We start from the raw sequence: 20,404 nt of genomic DNA, 5'->3' as shown, positions 1-20,404 counted from the left end.
TGAAAATAAAAATCTACCACAGGTAAACACAAGGATAGAACAAATACAGCATTAATGTGTCTGACCCTTCTATTAAAAAAAAAAACAAACCATGCTTTAAGAACTGACATTAATATACTGAACACCACTTGCAGATAAAATTATTCAGAGTGCACCAATTCATCCTTTGTATTTAGAGCAAAATGAAAACTTAAGTTCCAGAGCCATTAAAATACTATAAGTCATTTTATGTTTTATTTCCTAATAGTACTGTCCTCAGTACTACAAATAAACTAATCATAAGAGTATCATTCAATGGAAAGACAGAAGGAACTATCAGTGACAATATACATTTTGCTGAAATATAGTTTCTTAATATTCCACAAGTGAGCTGGAGAAAAAATTGGCTAAGCAACTTCAGAAATGGATACACACTATCAACATGACAGAGATTCCCCCACGCTATAAAATGTTCCAAAATGGATGGCACAGAAACACAAAATGCCTTGCTGCTACATGACATTTCTTTGTCCAAAGGATTATCAGATATCCCTTCTTTTCCCTACTGCCAGTTAGTATGAGCCTAAATGTATGAGAAAGTACCCAAAAGGTACACAGAAATTTTCCTGTCCTGAGAATTCTCAGCTGCAAGCGTTGCCCTCAGATTAAACAGCTACAAAAGCACGTGGGGTTTTGCAACCTAATAAATAAGGCATAACACAGTGAAAGTAATCAAATTCAAATGAAAACAAAGCATTCAAATAAAAAGTAACCATTTCCATCAATAAAGCAATATAATCTGTTTAAGACAAGGAAAGTGGTTTTATTGCACATTTGCTCAGTATTCCTTCTACGTATTGGTTTCCCTAATCACAGACTTTGTCAAGAGCCTGACTTTGTTTACTAATGGCAGGATGTTAGCAGTCTTGTACTGCTTTAGAGAAAAACTGATGGCCTTCCCAAGTGATCTGCTCTAGTTCAATCTGAATTACTGGACATGAAGCAAAAGATAGAGAACAAAATATGTTCTGTGCTGTGCAGACCAAGCCTGACTACAAAACAAGGCTTGTGGCTAAAATCTCTGAAACATATCTTAGTCACACTGATGTCAAAAGCCAAACAGTACCACTGACAATGGAACTAGACACTCAGTTTTAAACTTTTAATTTTTCAGTTCCCTCTCAAAGCAGATCAGATGCTAAAGTTTACCCTCACATATCTGTCAATACGACCAAAAAAGTAGGGTCCTATTCCATGTAAATATCACAATTAAAATAATCTTTTTATTATCATTTATTTCAAAATTAAGAGATAAGGGGAGTTAACAGTTGAAAGACTGTAAGTATGCTTCAATTTTAGAGAAACAATGTACAAGATATTTTTCTGTCCAGTTTGCTCTCTAGCATCCTGCTTCCATTATTAGTTCATTGCCATGCTCTAAGCTGAAAAATATGAAGGAAACTGCAGTCTTGTTTCAGTGCTTTTGAAGGCAATGAGACTGCTTGGAACAAGTGAGGGTAAGTGTATATGGTGGGATTGTGATGTTGCTATAGTACTTTTTCATGAACAGTAATTACTCTGCAAGTGTGTAAAGCAGACAGGCCCAGTTGCATAAGGCTCAATGCAAGTTTTATGAACTGCAGAAAAGCATGATTAGTATGGGGGGAAAAACATGTTTCACACTTTTATTGTAAAGAACATGAGAATCTCACAGAAACTGCCAGAACAGATGTTCATAAATTGGGCCCTTAATCTGCAGCACTTTCCAGGTTTTAAGCTATATCCACCGGTCTGTAGAACATATTCCTCTCTTTTTAATATAATTCTTCTGTTTAGTTTTTTTAATAAATAAGTTTATGACTTTGGTAGTGTTGCCAGCTGTTCAATTTTGATTTACTGTCAGAGTCTGCTTTAATATATAGTGGCTTTTGTGGCTTACCCATATAGATTACATTTTAAGCTTCAAGATATCACTATAAAGCAGCTGGAAAAAGTGCTGGCTGTGCTCAGAAACCAGCATTATTGCCCTAGTGATCAACCACTGAAACATGCAACTAGACCAGTAACCATTCTCTAATAATCTTTTGTATACACCATTCCCAAAACAAAACTGCAAAACTTACAGTGTAAAAGCAGGTCATCTTAACAAATGTACTTTAGGAGTCAGCCCAATAAAATTGCTCAATTATTAATTAGGCAGCATATTAACTAGCAATAGAGATCTCTACAATGACTGCTCTTTAATCTTTCTTTATATTGTTTCCTTTACTTCTTCTGTACAGGTTGAGACAACTTAAGAAATAAAAGGTTTTAGAGCTGCTTTATGGAGTGCTTTCTAAAAATTTACTTTAAAGCAGTACTGAATATTACTGGGAAAGAACTGTCAGTACTCTTCACACTGAACCATTTTCAACCTTGCAGAATTACAATACAACCAGACTAGGCTTCTTTTCTCCAGCATCTGCAAGTACATGAGGTAATGTTATTAAAATAAACTACCACAACAGTATACTTAAAATTAAACAATTAATTAAACTCAAAAACTCTGGGAATTCTCTACAGCTGAACTAGTTCAGAACTATCAGTCATAACTATTAGGGCTCATATATTACACTGAAAATAACTTTTTCTGATCAAAAAGATTCATTTTTTTATATAAAACTAACTCCCTAAAAAAATTTCAATCAAGAGAACCAAACAGATTCAGAAAGATCAGTATGGTGCCTTGTGAGAGGGATTTTTTTGCTTGCCTTACACTGTTATTTTCTCCCAAGTTTAGATTTGCCAGTTGGACAGTATTCCTGGTGCACTACTCTCACAAAGTCCTGTCATACCTAAGGGGAAAGCTTGCCTACATCATGGAAAATATAATGGGAAAAATAAAACAAAAACTAAACCAGCCTTTCTACCCACAGCATCAGGAGCAAAGCCTGTAGGAGAATGAAGAATGAAGAGAAGCATAAAGATACACATCCCATGAGACATCACAGTGGCATTTCCAAAACAAAACACATCAAGCTCCTGGAAATGTATGAAGTAAGGTTTTAGGAACTGAGGGTCACTCTTTCTGTCCACAGCATCAAAGGTGTGCTATCTGTACAAATCTTGGTTTTTCCAGCCTTCATTTTGTAACCAAGCATTTTTTTGTGGTAGATAATTTAACATTATCTAACAAAAAAAAAGCTTGGTTACAAAATCCAACAATTTAAAGCTGTCCTCAATACACATTATGATTATATCCCTGGATTTTTCCAAAGCAAGCCTTTCCCAAGGCATTTTACTGTTCTGTGTGCTCCATTCAACTATTTAGGCCATAGCTTTTTTTTAATTACTTTTTGCTTAGCATATTAAAAAAAGCAATAGTCCTGATGGCAGTTTTTAAATGTATGACCTAGGTATGATTGAGTTCTCCAGTCAAAGTCAGAAAGAGTTAATGTTATTCCTCTTTCTCTACACATATTTCAAAACTTCAATGAATTCTACCATCTGTAGAATTCTACATACTAGTATATTATACCAGTACAATATAGTCCTGTTATCACACATAACTAGGTACAAATATTGGGCAATATTTACAACCAAAGAAAACCCTCATAGTATACAGATTAAAAAAAGTAATCCAGAAGAATATTATAAATTAGGGGCTAGCATGAGAACACCAGAGTAAACTTGGAGTAGCTCACTAATTGTGCTGTAAATTTACACCCATGTAAACAACAAAAATTTTTATCTTAATACTGCTTCTGAAAAAAAATAGAGTTAAAAAACCAAACATAGGTCATGAAAATTTCATAGGGAACTCAGTATTTTTGGAATAGAAATTATGTGCAATGTACATAAAGGCCTCTTCTTTTACAAACTTATTTTAAATAAATAAATTAGATTACTAATTTACCATTCATCATCACTGTACTGTACCCTCCTCAACCAACAAATTTCAGTAATTCTTAATTGGTTTTAAACTGAATTTAATGTGAAGTCTTAAACCTCTCCTTCGAAAACAAGCATATCTTGAAGTTCTTCAAACCAAAATGGCTGGAAGCACAGAGTGTAAATAACAACAATAATACTCTCTGCATTTAACCAGCAGACTTATCTTGGTGATCTGTTTGATTATGGCTTTGTAGTTACTCCCATGGTAACATCTTCACAGTCTCATTTTGGACACACATAAGGAATGACATACCTTTTTTATTTTTTTTCAAATACCATTCTTCCCCTCAAAAAAATATGATGTACAAAATACACCAAAGTAGAATGCAGAAAGAAACTGCAGCACAATTGGTGCCTCATCAAAACATACCTTCTCAAATACTGGAGCAATAAAGAGCTCATAACCATAAGTGCTTAATATGCATAAAACTATATAAAAGAAGCCACACATTTAGCAGAGGACACATGTTCTTGTACTGAAATGGGTATCATAAACCCACAGTGTCTCAGGAATGGAGATGTAGCTGTGGGCTAAACTCAAAATGGTACCATTAATTTTCACTTCTCTAGCAAAACCCCAATAAACATGATGATGTCCTGACAATTACACAATTTAAAAATACACATACAATACATTCCCTGTAATTTTTCTTTGTTCTTCAATCTGCATGCACACCAGTCATACTATACCACAAAGAAAGTGAAGGTTATCCATTATGATTATTCCCCATATTAACATAGACTATCCCTCATTCTCTAAATTGAACTGGAATAATAACTGCTTACTTCCAATAAAAGTCTTAATTTCTTTTTTTTTTTTTAATTGAAATCAGTACAAAAAGCCGAAGTTTTCCCTGCTGGTTAGGAATAAATTTCTCCTCCACACTTTCTGCCCATACAGAGTATTAAATATATTCAACTACTACGTGCATTTCAGTTGAAACGCTGTACAACTGTTACTACACTTATCAGTCTGACTCTGAAACTCTGAAGCTGTTAAAAAATATTAGTTTACTGACTTTTCTAGGTTTTAAACAGAAAATAATGCTACAATAGCATTTGTCTTTTTCTCCATTTTATCCAAAATCCTAATAGTAATGCCCTATTCACACTCAAAATTTGGTTATCCTCTCTCATCAGCTTCCTTCAATAATAATATATGAGAATATATTTCCACAGTAGCTAATGGAGACATTCCTACAAATCAATGTGCTGCAGTGATACAGAAATAAAAGCTTACTTCACTGTAATGATGCTTCCAGACTTCCCTCAAGTCAGGTGGTTACTTGCAGTTAATGATCTGTGACATACCACACAAGTAGTCCTAAAAAGACTTATTATCCACTGCATGTGCAACAATATTTGCTTTATGGATGGCTAAATGAATGAAGACATTCAATGTAACTGTAAAAGTAAAATCAAAAGCAAACTTACAAGTAACATGTTTTCTTTGAGTAAAAGAGCTGTGAACATTTTCCATTAATACTTAACCTTTTGCTGGAGCAGTGCAACCACATATAATGCTTGAATCCATAAAGCCCAAGAGCTGCTCAGGGTTAACACTGATTAACTACCCCCAATCAAATGTTATAACTTTTAAAAATTTCAGAGAGTTTCCCTCCACTAATGAAATTGAAATTGCATTTATGTCACATGGCAAAGGTAGAAGCAGGACAACCAGCAAAGAAAAGAAATTCTGCCCTGCTTTAAAAATAGTTGGGTTTTTTTTTTCAATCCAATAAAACAGACATGAATTTGACTGGGTTTTAAAACTATGTATATTATGCTCCACTGACTTCTATTGATACACTGATAGAAAAGAATAGCAAATTAACCTAAAATAAGCTCCAATCCAACAGCACAATATCTCCCATGACTCTCAGACTGTGCAGACATTCACACATTTTCTGTTTATAATTTTTTTCATTTACTAGACTCAGCTTTTGTCCACCATATGTCCACCGTAGATTAACTATTCCCTTAGGTACAATTAAGGGCTTTCATTTGTTGTAAGAAGACCTAAGTATGAAGGACGCAGCCAGAAAAAACATTTCTACCTAAACCAAAAACAGAAGCACATTCAGCCTGAACTATAGTTTATGCAGCATCTTTTTTTATTGGGCGTATGTCTACATTGCTAAATAAACCACAGACAAAATCCATGGAAGCAGTAAGAGATCTCTCAGCATTTCATTTGTGTATTATTATAAAAATATGATACATATACTGTTCTAACCTTTGTATTTAAACAGTTTACTTCTATTTGCATTTTTCAATGACATCTCTACAGATTTTTCTCAATTTAAGCATAACTGTTAGGGAATGAGAATATATTATTTACTGGTACTTCTGTAGCACTGGTGTTTGAGTTCCAACTGCACTAACAACTGTCTACCAGGTCCTTGAACTTGGTTGTGGCTCTTGGTTAGTCATAGCAGACAAAACTCAAGGGCACAAAACAAAAATCTCAAGTGCAGCCTCAAGATTTTACATGTAGGAAGAAGAAACCAGTTTATTCATTGTCACTAAAATAAAAAAAAAGTGTAGCATAAAAACTGTTTATTAGTTGAATTAGTTCATGACTATTCTTTGTACACTTTCTTGTAAAAGCACTGTATGACGCAAATGAGAAAACATTTTTTCTGCAAATAGTTCGCACAGATCTGAACTGCCCCGGTTCAACTGAATGCAAATTCATTGATTTTCATAGAACTACACCTGTTTACATCAGGACTCTGTCTAGCTGTACAAATCTCAAACTCAGACAAGCAGTACAACAGTAACATATCTTCTGAGTGCAAGTTGTGTATATTGTTCAACTTCAACTCCGTCATGAAGCCCAGAATGCAGCAGAACACAAGTGAAAAAACAAGCTCACAACTAACTAATGCTATTTGGGCTGAATATAGGCATTTCACAAGGATTATTAATTATCTTTTGAGCAGCATGAGAAAAAGGATTCAGCATCAAAAACTATACTGTATATATGCTTCAATAATGGCTGCAGCACTCTACAGAAGTCCAGAAGTCTAAAAATTTGCATTTAACCAGGTTGCTAATCAGCTTCTGTGTCCACTGCCTTCTTATCTAAGAGATCATTTAGTGAAGGATTCTGAAAGAAGGCTTGTAGTAAAACATGGGCTGATTTGCAGCCCTTTGCAACAGATATATTTATCACAGCAAGTCACATGAGGACTGGAGCCAGAATGGAATACATATGCACAGATCCTTGTAATCTTTCCTGCCAGGTGTTTTCCCTTCACAGACAATCAATATGGCAAGGTAAATACTACGCAAGAGCAATAAACCTCCTTTCTTTTTTTTCTGTGTAAAGTTCTGTAAGCTCAGATCCTCTCCAAAGAACAGCACTTGAGGCTCAAGCTGTCTACTAATCACAGTTTAGCAGACTTGCCCACATGGCAATTTAACAGACATAATTTAATAGATCTCTTTAGCATGTATGGTACTCAGGCCTATTAATGCTAAGCTAAGCATGATTTAGGATCAAAATCTTGCAAGACAAATGCTTTCTCAGACAAGCAAGGTAATTTTTTCACTCAAAAATGTGTGTGCTCTTAGGTTGCTCCCACTGCTAAAGTAATACAGAGCATATTGAGATACTGGGTTGGAAATATAATATTATGGCAAATAAAAGATCATTTTTACCTGTGGTTTTCTCTTCCATTAATTTAAGTTTCTTATTAAAAGTAATTTTTAATAAAGTTACCTGACCTTTGAAACAAATCCATAGGACTGCAATTTTCTATTAATCTTACAAGTTGGTTGAGACAAACATTTTATATATATTTTAAAACAGGGTATCATCATTCTACATTTATTCAAATGAGTTGGTAAAATGATTGCAGCACAGGACAAGGTTTTCTTTTTAAGGGAGTCTCTATATGTAAGTAGTACTTATAGTACCTCCCATCCCAAGAGCATGTGTAAGGCTCAGGTGACCAGACCTGCTGCTGGGCATACAGGAACTTTAGTTCAATCAGGCATAAGACTCCAAAGAACAGGGGTCTTTGCATTAGCTGCTCAACACTTGTCTTAATTACAGGTGAAGGACCTTAAAAGGGCAAGCCCATGGGAAACAAGAACAGAAAACTGGGGGAGGTTGGGAGGGACAAGAGAATGAATGCACAGCTCTGAATTTAAATAAAATAGATTATCAAAGTGAGTATTAATGAAGACATTTTATGAGCACAACGGGGGAGACTAAGTATATAATGCAGCAACAGAGTCAAAAAGCAAACTGGGCAAGTCCCATGATTGCCAGATTCACATTAATACACAAAACACCAAATGTTAATTTGTATCTGGGCTGGAAAATGTTTCTTTCTGTGCTCAGATAAGATAGGTAAAAACATTTTATGTTGTATGTAAGGGCAAGTTAAAGGGTACCCTAAAATGTAACCTTTAAACTTCACAATGTAACAGCATCCCACTTCCTGTTCAGAGATAGCACTGCAAGATCAATTAATCACGGCTAAGACGAACAAACAGTCAGCATTCTTAATTAGTGTTGATGCATTCTCCTCTGTGCCCTCATCTGTCATGAAGATTGTTTAAAAATCTGAGTTATTAGTCTTTATTGAGGAGTGGATCTGGTTAATATCTCTAAGAACAGAAATCATTCATCCAGCCACTATACACCAGTACCTGATAATTCCTACCCCCTACATAAGCTACAGATAACCACCGCCCTAAGACCATCTTGGTAGCTATAAATCAAATGGGTATAGCTCCCATGCAACCTGGGTTAATTTTTGTTTACAATATATCCACTGAAAATGCTGGTATGACACTTGAGGAGACTGCTTGTAGATTAGTACAGAAGAAAATACATAAAGCCATCAAGGTAGAAAGGAAGCAAACACATCAATCATATGAAACATGGTAAACCCTCTCTAATTCACACTTAATGACTAGAAGATCCATTGTGATCACTGAACTTTATCAATACCTAATTTAAGCAATGATCCTAAGTGCACAAAACACAATTCATTCACTTGGTAACTATAGTCTCATTTACACCATACAAATCAGAGTATTTGACAGCAGCATATATACAAAAGTTGAGTTATTGCATAGAAACTCTAAAACAGAAAGTCAAAATTAACAGTAAGGTTTACTCCCCAGCCAACAGTGCAAAGCAAGTGGTACTAGCAACACAAAGCACACTTCAAATACACTTTGTATTTAATAAGAATAAAATAACACAACGTAAACTACTAGGAAGTCAATTTCAAGATTCAGTGTCAGCTGTAAAGCTCAGGGTTATTAAGATCTTATGACTTAGAATTAATAGGAAAAAAATATCTCTACATTAAATTTTATAATTCCTTCTGTTGTTCATCAAATGCACAGACAAAAATCTATGGAAAGACAATTGATAATTGAACATTGGTGCAGAAAGCAGGTCTGGGCGAGATCTTGATTCAAATCAGCTTTCCACTCTCTGATCAAATGTGTAGGACAGGCTATGAAAAAAAAGGAAAAAGGTACAGGAAGGAAAAAAGAATGAAAACTGAAACTAAGCACACAGAGGGAACCCAGACAGCTTCAATAAAGTCCTGGTTTTACAACAGAGATCTGCATTTCTGAAGCTCTTGCTCTCCCAATTTTTTGAATAAATTAGTGGGCAATGACATGCCTTCATCCAAAAAAAAACAACCCCACCAAAAACAAACAAACAAAAACCAAAACAAACAAACAAACAAAATGAGAAGATGAAAAAAAGGGAAAATAAAAAAGAGAGGTGGGAAGGTCCAGAATTCCAGAATTTAGGTATCAATTCATACTGCTCTACTATTTTCAAATAAATCTCTGATAGATGAGATACCAGCAACTGATAGGAGCTTTTTAAGTAGAAATTACCCTTCCAATGTTTCATGAGTAAATCATAACCTCTTTCAATCACAACAGGACATTTTAATAGCTTGACACCACTCTGAAGCTAATTACCATGCTTTAAACAGACACAGCAGCCTACTGTGCTCATGTTGCTAATCTACTGCAATGCACAATAAACCAGAACAGTGAAAACAAGCACTGATTCATTTAAATCAGCACTGAACAATTTCTTCAAGTTTTATGGAATACTAAAGAAATCCCCACAAACTTAACATTTAACTAAATGACTACAAATTGATACTAGAAACCACTAATAAATTACCTATAAAACTGCATGACTTAACAGTAGTAAACAATTATGCACCAGATACCGCTAGGTATCAAATAATTTGTTTTCAATGACAAAATTACCCAGGGAAATTATTTTCATTTAATAGAATTCAAGTGTACAGTTTTCTGTATCATATTACATAGAGAAATATTTTTGTTTTCTTACAAGCTATAGCTTATTCCCTAGAGAAAATCCAGATATATCTCCCCCAAAATGGAAAAAATACACATGTATTTCAGACAGTATTACTAAGAGAAAACAGACAAAGGACAGGCCAAGTTAAGTAACTAACTTTAAGCCAAAGTTTCAAAACAGAGGCTGAGCTTCCAAATTCTTATCAAGGTATCTAAAGACTGGCCCCAAAGCTTTCCAAATGCTATGAATGAAAATAACTGCATTCTTGGCAAATTTTAAAAGCTTTTATCAGAAAGAAAGTTAAGTGCTAGAATAACTTGCCTGTGGATATTGACATTTCTAATCTTTCAGTGAGCTTACCTGGATATTTTCCTAAAAGACATGTACAGCTCAAAAAAACCAAGTACAATCCTGAGACAGAAACCACTCACTGGAGTATTTCTTCTGAATGATGCATGAGGTCAAGTAAGTTCATCAATTCATCAAATGGCTTTTCCTGGCTCTTAACCTATTATTGCTCTTGCATTGTATATGAGTGTTTTATCACTTACTAAACAAAGAAGTTGAACAGAGTGATTCCTCCTTAATAATTTGCTAGTACCAGTAGTTTTATCTCTTCATAATATGTGAGAGTCAACACCATGCTTCTGTATAAACACCTTGTTTTCCATTTATGTAACAAGAGGAGCCTACTATTAAATTTTTAGTATTGGGGTGGAAGCCCTCCTAGATATTCTTATCCTACTACAGAATTCAGGAAGGCAATATACTTTCAAAGTCTAATTTTTATCATGCTGAAATAAAAAAAAGCAAAAACATCCCTCTGTAAGCAGTATCCCCTGCATGCTCAACACGTGCAACAGCAACAAACATCCTTAGCATCACATGAAATCAATATTTTGCAGCTTTTCTTTATATACAGCTACTGAAGGAAAACAAGGCAGCAAGCAATTCCTTCAGCTGCTATTTCCATAAAATGAAAGACCTTTCTCTAGTCAGTGTCAGCATTTGTCTAAAAACTCACCTAGGAAACCAGATTCTACTTCCAGATGCTCTCAATGAAACATCGGATATGAAAAATATAATATATATATATATATATATATATGTATGTATATATATATATATATATATATATATATATATATTTGTGGGCATGTATATTTGAAAAAAAACAGAAATAAAACATCTCCAAATCAAAACCAATGTATCATTTTCTGCACCTATTGCGCCAGTTCAACAAAGGAACATTTTTTTATGCTATGTTACAGTGTATCTTACTGCAAATACTTAGTAACATTTGCAGAACTCCAGCAAGGAAGTCCAAATTTAGGGTAAAATAGAAACCAGTGAAAAATACTTTTCATTTGAATTTCAACAGAATTTGTATTATTGACTCTGGTCTGCTAGAGTACAACATGTCAGTGTTATGCTTTCAGAAATGCAATTTATATATTGTAACTCCAAGACCTTCTCTGTTTACAATTTATATATTGTAACTCCAAGACCTTCTCTGTTTTCTTCACAGGAAATTAGTCTTTCATAATTAATATAATAAAATGTTACAGCATCACTGTAGCAATACTACAATTAATGGTTCTGAATTAAAGTGCTGTCTCTACATTGTTTTCAAATTATTTTAGACAATTCTAGCTTGCTGGATTAAGTCCTTTTCTCAGGTTTGTTCATGACATGGTCACTGTAACATAGAAACAAATTATTTGGAAAGTGAAAAAAAAATGAAATATTTTTCTGTTGTTCAAATAACGTATTTATACTGTTTAAAAATTATGTATCCACTTCTACCATTTTGTTTCTAAAATTCTTATATGTTGCTTCAACAGAAAAAGGGGTAAGAAAGCCAGGATCAAGACATCAGATATGCTAATAAGGATGTTTATGTAAGATTTTTTTGTTGGAAATGGGGAAATTTGGAATCCATATAATTAGGAAACTATCTAAGTGATGATTATATAAAGTGACATGTTTTGGTGGTCAGAAGAAAACCATTATATTATACTTATGTGATCAAAAAAAAGGAGGTTAAAAAAATCCCAGAACAACACAAATCACTTGATATGCGCAACTACAGATAACATTGAAAAAAAAAGTCTGATAAGCAATTCCTAAGTATTATGCCTAATGCATAGTGTAGTTTTTTAAACATATACCAGTAGTTAATGCAGCAGTCTCTTCACATACAGAACCATGAAATATACCTTTTAATACACCCAGAAATGCTCCCCAGTTTCCCACTGCCATGGCTATATCCTGGGGTCTATCACATTCAAACACAGGCAAGTGATCTCCCTCCTCCTGTGTGCTGCTGAGAGAGGCTGCAGGCTAGGCAAAGCATGATGCAGCAAGCCCCATAACATAACCTATCTGCCCAGAACCATAATCCTGAAGTATATCCAAATATGTCATCTGTACACAGCAATAACACACAAGATAGTATTCAGTTGCATTTTGCCAAATATATATACCTTATGTCATTTCTTTAATAGCAAACCACATCCAGAGTATTTCAATTATAAGTAAATATGAGTAACTTACTTTTATTTCCAACCAAGGCCACAAGTGGCTGTGTTTCTGATCCTTCATTCACTTTTTTTACCACATTATACCAGTCTTCCAAATTTTCAAAACTCTGGCCATTGGTAATATCATAAACCAAGAGAATGCCCTAAATAAAAAGACATGTTTAAAATGTTACAGATTGCAAAAGAATTTAACATGGTAAGATTTGCAGCAGTCTAAATTATTATTGTCATAGAATAGAGTAGTAACAAATAATGGCATCATATCTTTCAGGAGTCAGTTAAAGGAATTATAAATTTCTACACTATACACATTATTACAGTATTTCTCCTGCATTTCATGTGTTCCAAATGCAGATTTCAGGAAATAAATGGCAATACAGTCAAGAGCACAATTATTTATATCAGAAATATTACAAACTGCATATGCTTTATGAGAAACCCAAAATAGCATTTCACACTAACAGGGAAGATAAAAATTACACTGGAGAAGGTCTTTTGTTTTAACAAATATTAGTTGTAGTTTCAATGTTCCCTTTTTTGAAAGAAAAAAAAAAGGCATTTCAATTATACATTTCTGCACATTGTCTGTCATGTTTCTGCTGCCTTTTGGGGATAAAGGCCAGATTCCATTCCTTCAGTGTTGCAGAAGATAAGTAAGAAGTATTGGCGAGCTTTAAACTTTCAAAAGAGAACCTAAAGACATGGTGAGAACTCAAAAAGGAGTCCCATATATTTCCAAGGTTTTGGGCCAAGCTACAGGTGACAAATACTTAAAGCAGACACTTCTGATGATTCCTCAGCACAAATATTCAATATTATAAAGCACAGCCTATTAACAGTCCAAATGTCATCCCTGTCCCCTCCACAATTCTAAGATCATCTCTCAGATCTTATTGAGTCTTTTGCTCCTGCTTTCCACTACACCCTAATAAGGTCAGTATCTTTTAAATGATGAGTAAAGTCAGAATTGGTTTCAGGCACACTTGTTCTCAAGGAGTTCACACCTGGCAAAAAAACCATACATCTGCACACTGTTTCTCACATGAAATTTTCACAAATATTCTGAAAAAACAGCAAGATCCATACAAAAATAGCTGAGTCAATGACCTACTCTCAATAGAAAAGATTTTTCAAGTTTTTCAGACATTTGTCTGGGCCCAGTTTTAACTGATAGTTAAAAGGAGAGCCTTAGATGATAAGGAGTGCCTTAGATCACAAAACAGAATGTACACCTACTTAATAATTTCACATTTGATACAAATTAATATAGACTGCAAGACTATTTGAGGAGAGTTCAGATTTTATGATGACAAACAGCGTAAAAATAATAAGATGCAATTCAATAAATACCATGACAAGTTCAAAGGAAGCAATAATCAAGTGCACAATAGGAAGCATCTGGCTCTGTAGCAGGTTCCATATAATAGGATCAAGGAGTTACAGCTCACAGCTGAATATGTTGAGTTTGTTTCTCAAATATCACACTGGCCTAAAACATTCCAGGTGAAATAATGCATCCATTTCTGGACTTGAATGTCTTAAAAGGGTACTATTAAGAAGAAACAAGTAACAGTATCATAGGTTTGGAAACCATGACTTACATGAAAAAAGCAGGGAAAAAACCTGACTGCTTCAACAAACGCATGACTTATGGTAGGCATGATAATGCTGGTACAAGTTTCAAGAAAAGATAACAGGAGTTCTCTTTGTGTATGCCTTTATACATAGCTTGCAGAAGGCACTAAATTGGGAAGACTGGCCAATGTGCCCGAGGGCAGGGTTACCTCAAAGGGGTATGTAGACATGCTCAAGGAATGGGGGAACAGGAACCTTTCAACATTCAACAAGGACAAGTGCAAAGTCCTGCAGCTGGGAAGGAATGAGAAATACAGGCTGAGGGGAGCAATACATGACTGGCTGGAGAGCAACTGAAAATGACCTGCAGGTCTTGTCAGACAGCAGGCCAAATCCAAGCCAGCAACATTCCCTGGCAGCAAGGATGGCCAATGTGATCCTGGGCTGCATTAGCAGAAGTACAGCCACCAGTCCAGCAAACTTTTCTACTCAGCACTTGTTGGATCATATCTAAAAGAACACATCCAGTCAGAACACATCTTTAGGTCCCTCAAGATAAAAGTGGAGTAACTTCAGCAGAGGGCTAGCAAGATGATCAGAGGCTGGAGCACTTGTTTTATGAGGAAGAGATGAACAAACCCAAATTCTTCAGCATGGAGAGGAAACAGCCCTGGGGAGACCTAAAAGCAGCCTTCCCATACCCATGAGGAAGCAATGAAGGAGATGGAGCCAGACTCTTCACAGCAGTGCACAGCAAGATAAAACTCAGTGGGCATAAGCTGAAATAAGAGAAATTCAAACCATAACTAATGAAAAGCTTTTTCACCATGAGGAAGATAAAGCAGGTTGACCAGAGGTTGCTCAGTCTCCATCCTTAGAAGTTGACAGGGAGGATTCAGTAGATCCTTGAGCAGCCTAGCTCCATCTCTCAGCTGACCCTACTTAGAGTGTTTTACTCCAACCTCCTGACAACCTTCCAACCTGCACTTTCTTACAAATCTGTGATCAATACAACATGTAGAGATAGGTTTAACTCACAGCAAGATTATAGCAAGAGTACTAAAAACAAGCAAACTAACAAAACAAAAAAACCTATGGAGACTGTAAGAATAGCAAAGCTCTGAATTACACCACTTATAACAGTTGTGTACACAAACACTGAAAAAATTTTTGAAGGTTGATAAAAGTCATTACACATGGATAGCTTTGAAGGAGGGCAACAGATCCTATTGAGATACATCCAACTCCTACTTTCTTATGACAGCAATACCAATCTATCTTGTTTCCTCCAATGTTACCAACTCCTTGGCAAACTTGATTTTTTTGTTCCTTATATTTATATAGTTGCTATTAATTTCTGAGGAACAGCTTTCATCAGTTCCTTCAAGGAAATAAAGAATTATGACACCCAACTTTCCTCTTGCTATCTTTCCTTCTTTACTAATCAAATATAATATTAAACATCCACTTCCCTCTTCCAATTTTGGTACAATCTATTACTTAATATCTTACACCTCTAAGTTAATCTCAGTTAATTTCTCCTGACTATTTTTATAAGTACCCAAATGCCTGGGCACTTGGTATTAAATTGTCAAATTAAATTGTCTCACGATCTAAGTTTTGCTCTAGGAAGGACATACTTAAGTTATTAAATGCTCAGTGGAAAAGAAACTCAATCTAAAGGATAGGTATGGTAAAAAAACCACCAGCCATAATGCTGGAAGTTGTAAATGAGGAAAGAGCAAATGGCAATGCTTCTTTCACCAGCTGTCAAGTTCTTTCACCAGCTTGTAGAAGAGCAGATTATCTAAACAATCTTCAACACTAATCAGAGTTTGATGGAGAATAAATAAGAAAGTGTGAGCATTTAAGGCTAGCCAACTCTTTCTAACCAATTCTTCATCAAAATTCTACTCTGCTTCATGTCTTCTAGACAACTGTAGCCTACCTACCCCTTTGGATGAAAGGGTATTCACAGTGGATTTACTATCAAAGAAATCAGTTAACAAAGTTTGCAACTAGAGCTGACTTCACTTCCTTTTGGTCCTTTTCTCTGTGATCTAAAACACTGCTTCTAAAGCACATTCTTTTCTTGAACATTTTTTTTAGTCTTGCCAATATTTGCTGCACTTTCAAAAAGCAAAGATGGCAGGTATAACATCATATAGATGCAAAAAAAAAGGCAGCATGGCATCCAGGTCATAAAGAATACTTTCTGCTTAGATTTTCACCACAACAGCACTCTATAAACAACTTAGTATGATAGAGATAATTAATGAAAGACTATTCACAACTCCATGGCTAAAATTTATTTCATCTTTTTCTTTTATTCAACAGAGAAATTCCACAACTGCTTTAAAAAAAAATACATCATGTTTTCCACAAACTTACAGTATGTGGAGTACAGACCAAGTAGACAGCATAGAAACTGTTGTTTCCCTATTATATGTGAGGAATTAAGGAAGAAAATTAACGTTGGCATTTTTACACAAAAGTACTGTATTTCCCTGTGATGAAAAAGGTTTGAAATGCATGGTAGACGACATGCCAAGAACAGCACATTGATTCTCTAGTCTCCAGCAACATGGTGAATAGTCCCTGCTTGCATAATTACACTCTAGTAAGAGACATTTTGTCTATGTTAGTGCACATGTGAGTGCTTTTTGTTTAGGAATTATAGAGCATTTTCAAAAATAGGTCACTGGAAACTGAAAATATTGCAGAAATTATTTGCTGCTCCCTGGAGAAAGTAGAGTCTGCAGTACTCCTATTAACAAGCCAATTTATGATGTAGCATATGCCAGATCTTAAAGATAATTTAAACTAGATATGTGGGTAGGGGCAGCAATTATAGGTAAGCTATGGGAGTACTTCTGAAAGATTTACCATGCAAACAGCAGCAGCCTTATTTCAAAACTGAAGTGTTAGTACGGACGTGTTGTAACCAGGCAATATATTTGTACTGATAATCAAAATTTAAGACATGCCAAGTTTATGTCAAGATCTGTCACAATAAAAGGAAGCTAGAGAAAACAATAATTAAAAACATATGTTTTCTTCTTCATTTATCCTCAGCTACCCTCATCCTATGACTGACTTTTGCATCAAGGAACTAAACTTTCAAATTTCCATTAATATTATAAAATAAGTCACGACAAAATTCTAGAGTATTTTTTCTATTCACAGAATATTAATTTAGTCAAGAGCAACTTAATTATTGCAGAAACATGCAGATGAAAACAGAGTTTTTTGCAAATGAAAGCAACTTACAGTCCACACATACTTAACCACTCCTGTCTTTGCTGATACTGAGGACATGGACACTCAAATACATGTGATTAAGTGATTATATTGCCATAATTGAATTATTTACTCCCTATCAGTATAGCTGTGGCAACTGACTACACAGTTACTCTCAGCATCTCTCAATTCTGAGATAAATGTGGTAGTTTTAAATAGCTTTCAGTGTTGATTATTAACACCCTTTATTTATAAAGAACAAAGGACTCTTCTTTTCCACAGCTTGCAGAGTTCTTCTGCCCCACCACAAAAGTTCAGCTACCAAGATAGGATGCAGTAACCACATTGTTCTAAATGAGCAATATCAGAGGAAAAAATGAAAAACGTGCAGGGAGAAAGCAACTGCTTAAAGACAGAAATGAATTGCAATTCCTCCAAATGCAACCAATGAAAGTTCTCATGCTCAAATCTGCTATTCTTTTTTTAAAACATGGCACAAGAAATAGGGGATCTCAATCAAAATATGGCATCTTAACAGTAACCTAACCAAAAAATCTATCCTAGAGAATTGATTCATCTCTCAGAGAGAAGGAAACCTCTAATGGCAAGTTTTTGCAGTGAAGTTTAGATGGATACTCCATTTACTCTTGGTGATGTTCTGATCAAATTTCAACCAAGATCAGGTGAACTCCAGACCATAATCTTTTCAGTTGCTGGAGATTCTCTAAACTTCCATCTCCAGCTGGCCATAGGATTTCAGAAGTAGGCCTACCATACACTTTAAATTCTGAGCACAAAAATAAGAATTTAGCAGCTTATGATTTCTGAATCTCACAATGATCAAATAGATGGAAATCTACACAAGGCTATGGGCATCTGCAAATACTGGATAAAGGCACAACACATGCCATAGATATGCTACAAACAATCCCACACATGTACTTTAAATCTGAATTATTTAGATTTGAAGAATACACAGACAAACACAATTTCTGCAGCAGATCCAAATAATCTGCTTTACCTGTATCCGTACAACTTGTGTACTTTATAAACAAGATGTTTAAAATCCCAGCTACACCACACATGCTGACCAAGGGCACATCATAGGCACACACACTTTTTATGTAGCAACCTTCACTCAAGTTACTTCCATATTTTAAAGCTCTCTTGTACTGGGGAACCCCAAACTGAATATAGTACTTCAAATGTAGCCTCAAAAATGTCAGAGAGCATGATATTCACTTTCCTTGATTTGACTAGTTCATTCTTACTAACACAGATGAGTACTCAATTAGCTTTTACTGTTGCAAGGATGCATTGCAAAGTCCCATTTAACTGGTTTTTTACCTCAGTAAGACATCCATCCAAGAGCTTTTTCCTCCAAAGCCATTTCACAGAATGACTGAGGTTGGAAGGGACCTCTAGATGTCATTTGGTTCAATGATCCTCTTCAAGCAGTGGCACCCAAAGCTAGCTGCTCAGGACTATGTCCAGACTGCTTTTGAGTATCTCTGAGGATGGAGACTCTACAACCTCTCTGGTCAACTTGTGCTAATTCTCAGTCATCCCCACAGCAGAAAACTTGTCTCCTGATGTTCAGAAGGGATCCCTGTGTGTCAGTTTGTGCCTATTGCTCTGGTTCTGTCAAAAGACACTACATAAAAAAGCCTGCTTCTCTCCTCTTTGCATCCTTCCTGCATGGTGGACATATATTGATTAGCTTTCTATTCTCCAGGCTGAACAGTCACAGTTTTCTCAGCCTTTCCTCATAGGAGAGATGCTCCAGACCATTAATCACCTTTGTGGCCCTTCACTGCACACTCTCCAGTTGATTCCCACCTGCATAAGATTATTCTGTACCAGGTGCAGGACTTAGCATCTGTCATCAGCTGAACCTCCCAAGGTTTCTGTTGATCCACCCCTTCAGTTGGTCATGGTCTCTCTCAGTAGCAGCCCTACACTCCAGCACAGTGACCATTCCTCCCCTGATTAGTGCTATTCATAAACTTACAATGTTTTGTTCCATTGATAAAAGAATTAGTAAAAGACACAACCCCAGTACCAACGCTTAAGAAATAAAACTTATAATCAGGCATCAGTAAGACACTGAGCTATAGACCTTTAAATCCAGCTGTCCATTCAGATTTTCAGTAAATTTATGGTCTACCCATTCCACCTGTATCTCTACATATTATGGGAGATTATGTCAAAGGCCCTGCTGAAGTGAATATAAGTTATATCCACTGCTCTTCTCTCCACACAGCTAACCACCTAACCACAGACAACAATCAAGCTGGCTGTGCACATTTTACCTTTACAAACTCCATGCTACCTCTTCCCAGTCACTTTCTTGCTGTTTTGTTGTCCATTCACAGGAATTTTTATCCATATTTAAAAGGATTTACCCTTGCAAATACTCCTACTTGTTCTACTTTGCTTTCCTTTTTTTTTCTTATAAAAAGGTACAGATGTTCAACATGAAATAAGCTTATGCCTAGAAATAAGCTGAAAGCAGTGCCTTTTCAAACTATTCATGTCATTTCATTAATAGATGAAAATAGAGACAATTTTATGCATCTTTAACAGGCATTGTTATAAAACTAATAGAAAAGTGTGTTAGAACAACTTTGATGATAAGAAGCCTCTTACAGACACTGGCAACACATGTCAACACTGGGAGAGAAAAATCACTAGTCCATTAAAAAATTGGGTTTAAATGAGGACTGGAGGAAGATTAAAGGCAAAGAGATTGGACGTAGGGCTTTTTTGTTAAGGTGTTCTGAATGACAAAAAAATTCAAACTTTAGTC

General features: G+C 35.4%; 1 protein-coding gene across 2 annotated transcripts in view; it reads right to left on the bottom strand.

Annotated features, from left to right (window-relative positions):
• RAB28 (RAB28, member RAS oncogene family) overlaps nucleotides 1-20,404 on the bottom strand; it is a 63,707-nt gene that overhangs the window by 29,330 nt on the left and 13,973 nt on the right. For both annotated transcript variants that reach the window (XM_036382655.2, XM_036382654.2), the window contains exon 4: nucleotides 12,794-12,923. In XM_036382655.2, coding sequence (XP_036238548.1) covers nucleotides 12,794-12,923 — 130 coding nt within the window. The remainder of the gene's footprint in view (nucleotides 1-12,793; nucleotides 12,924-20,404) is intronic.

Source organism: Molothrus ater, chromosome 4 (genome assembly GCF_012460135.2).
Source record: "Molothrus ater isolate BHLD 08-10-18 breed brown headed cowbird chromosome 4, BPBGC_Mater_1.1, whole genome shotgun sequence".
NCBI lineage: Eukaryota > Metazoa > Chordata > Aves > Passeriformes > Icteridae > Molothrus > Molothrus ater.
Note: the sequence above shows the minus strand (reverse complement) of the source record. Positions and strands in the feature narration are given on the sequence as shown.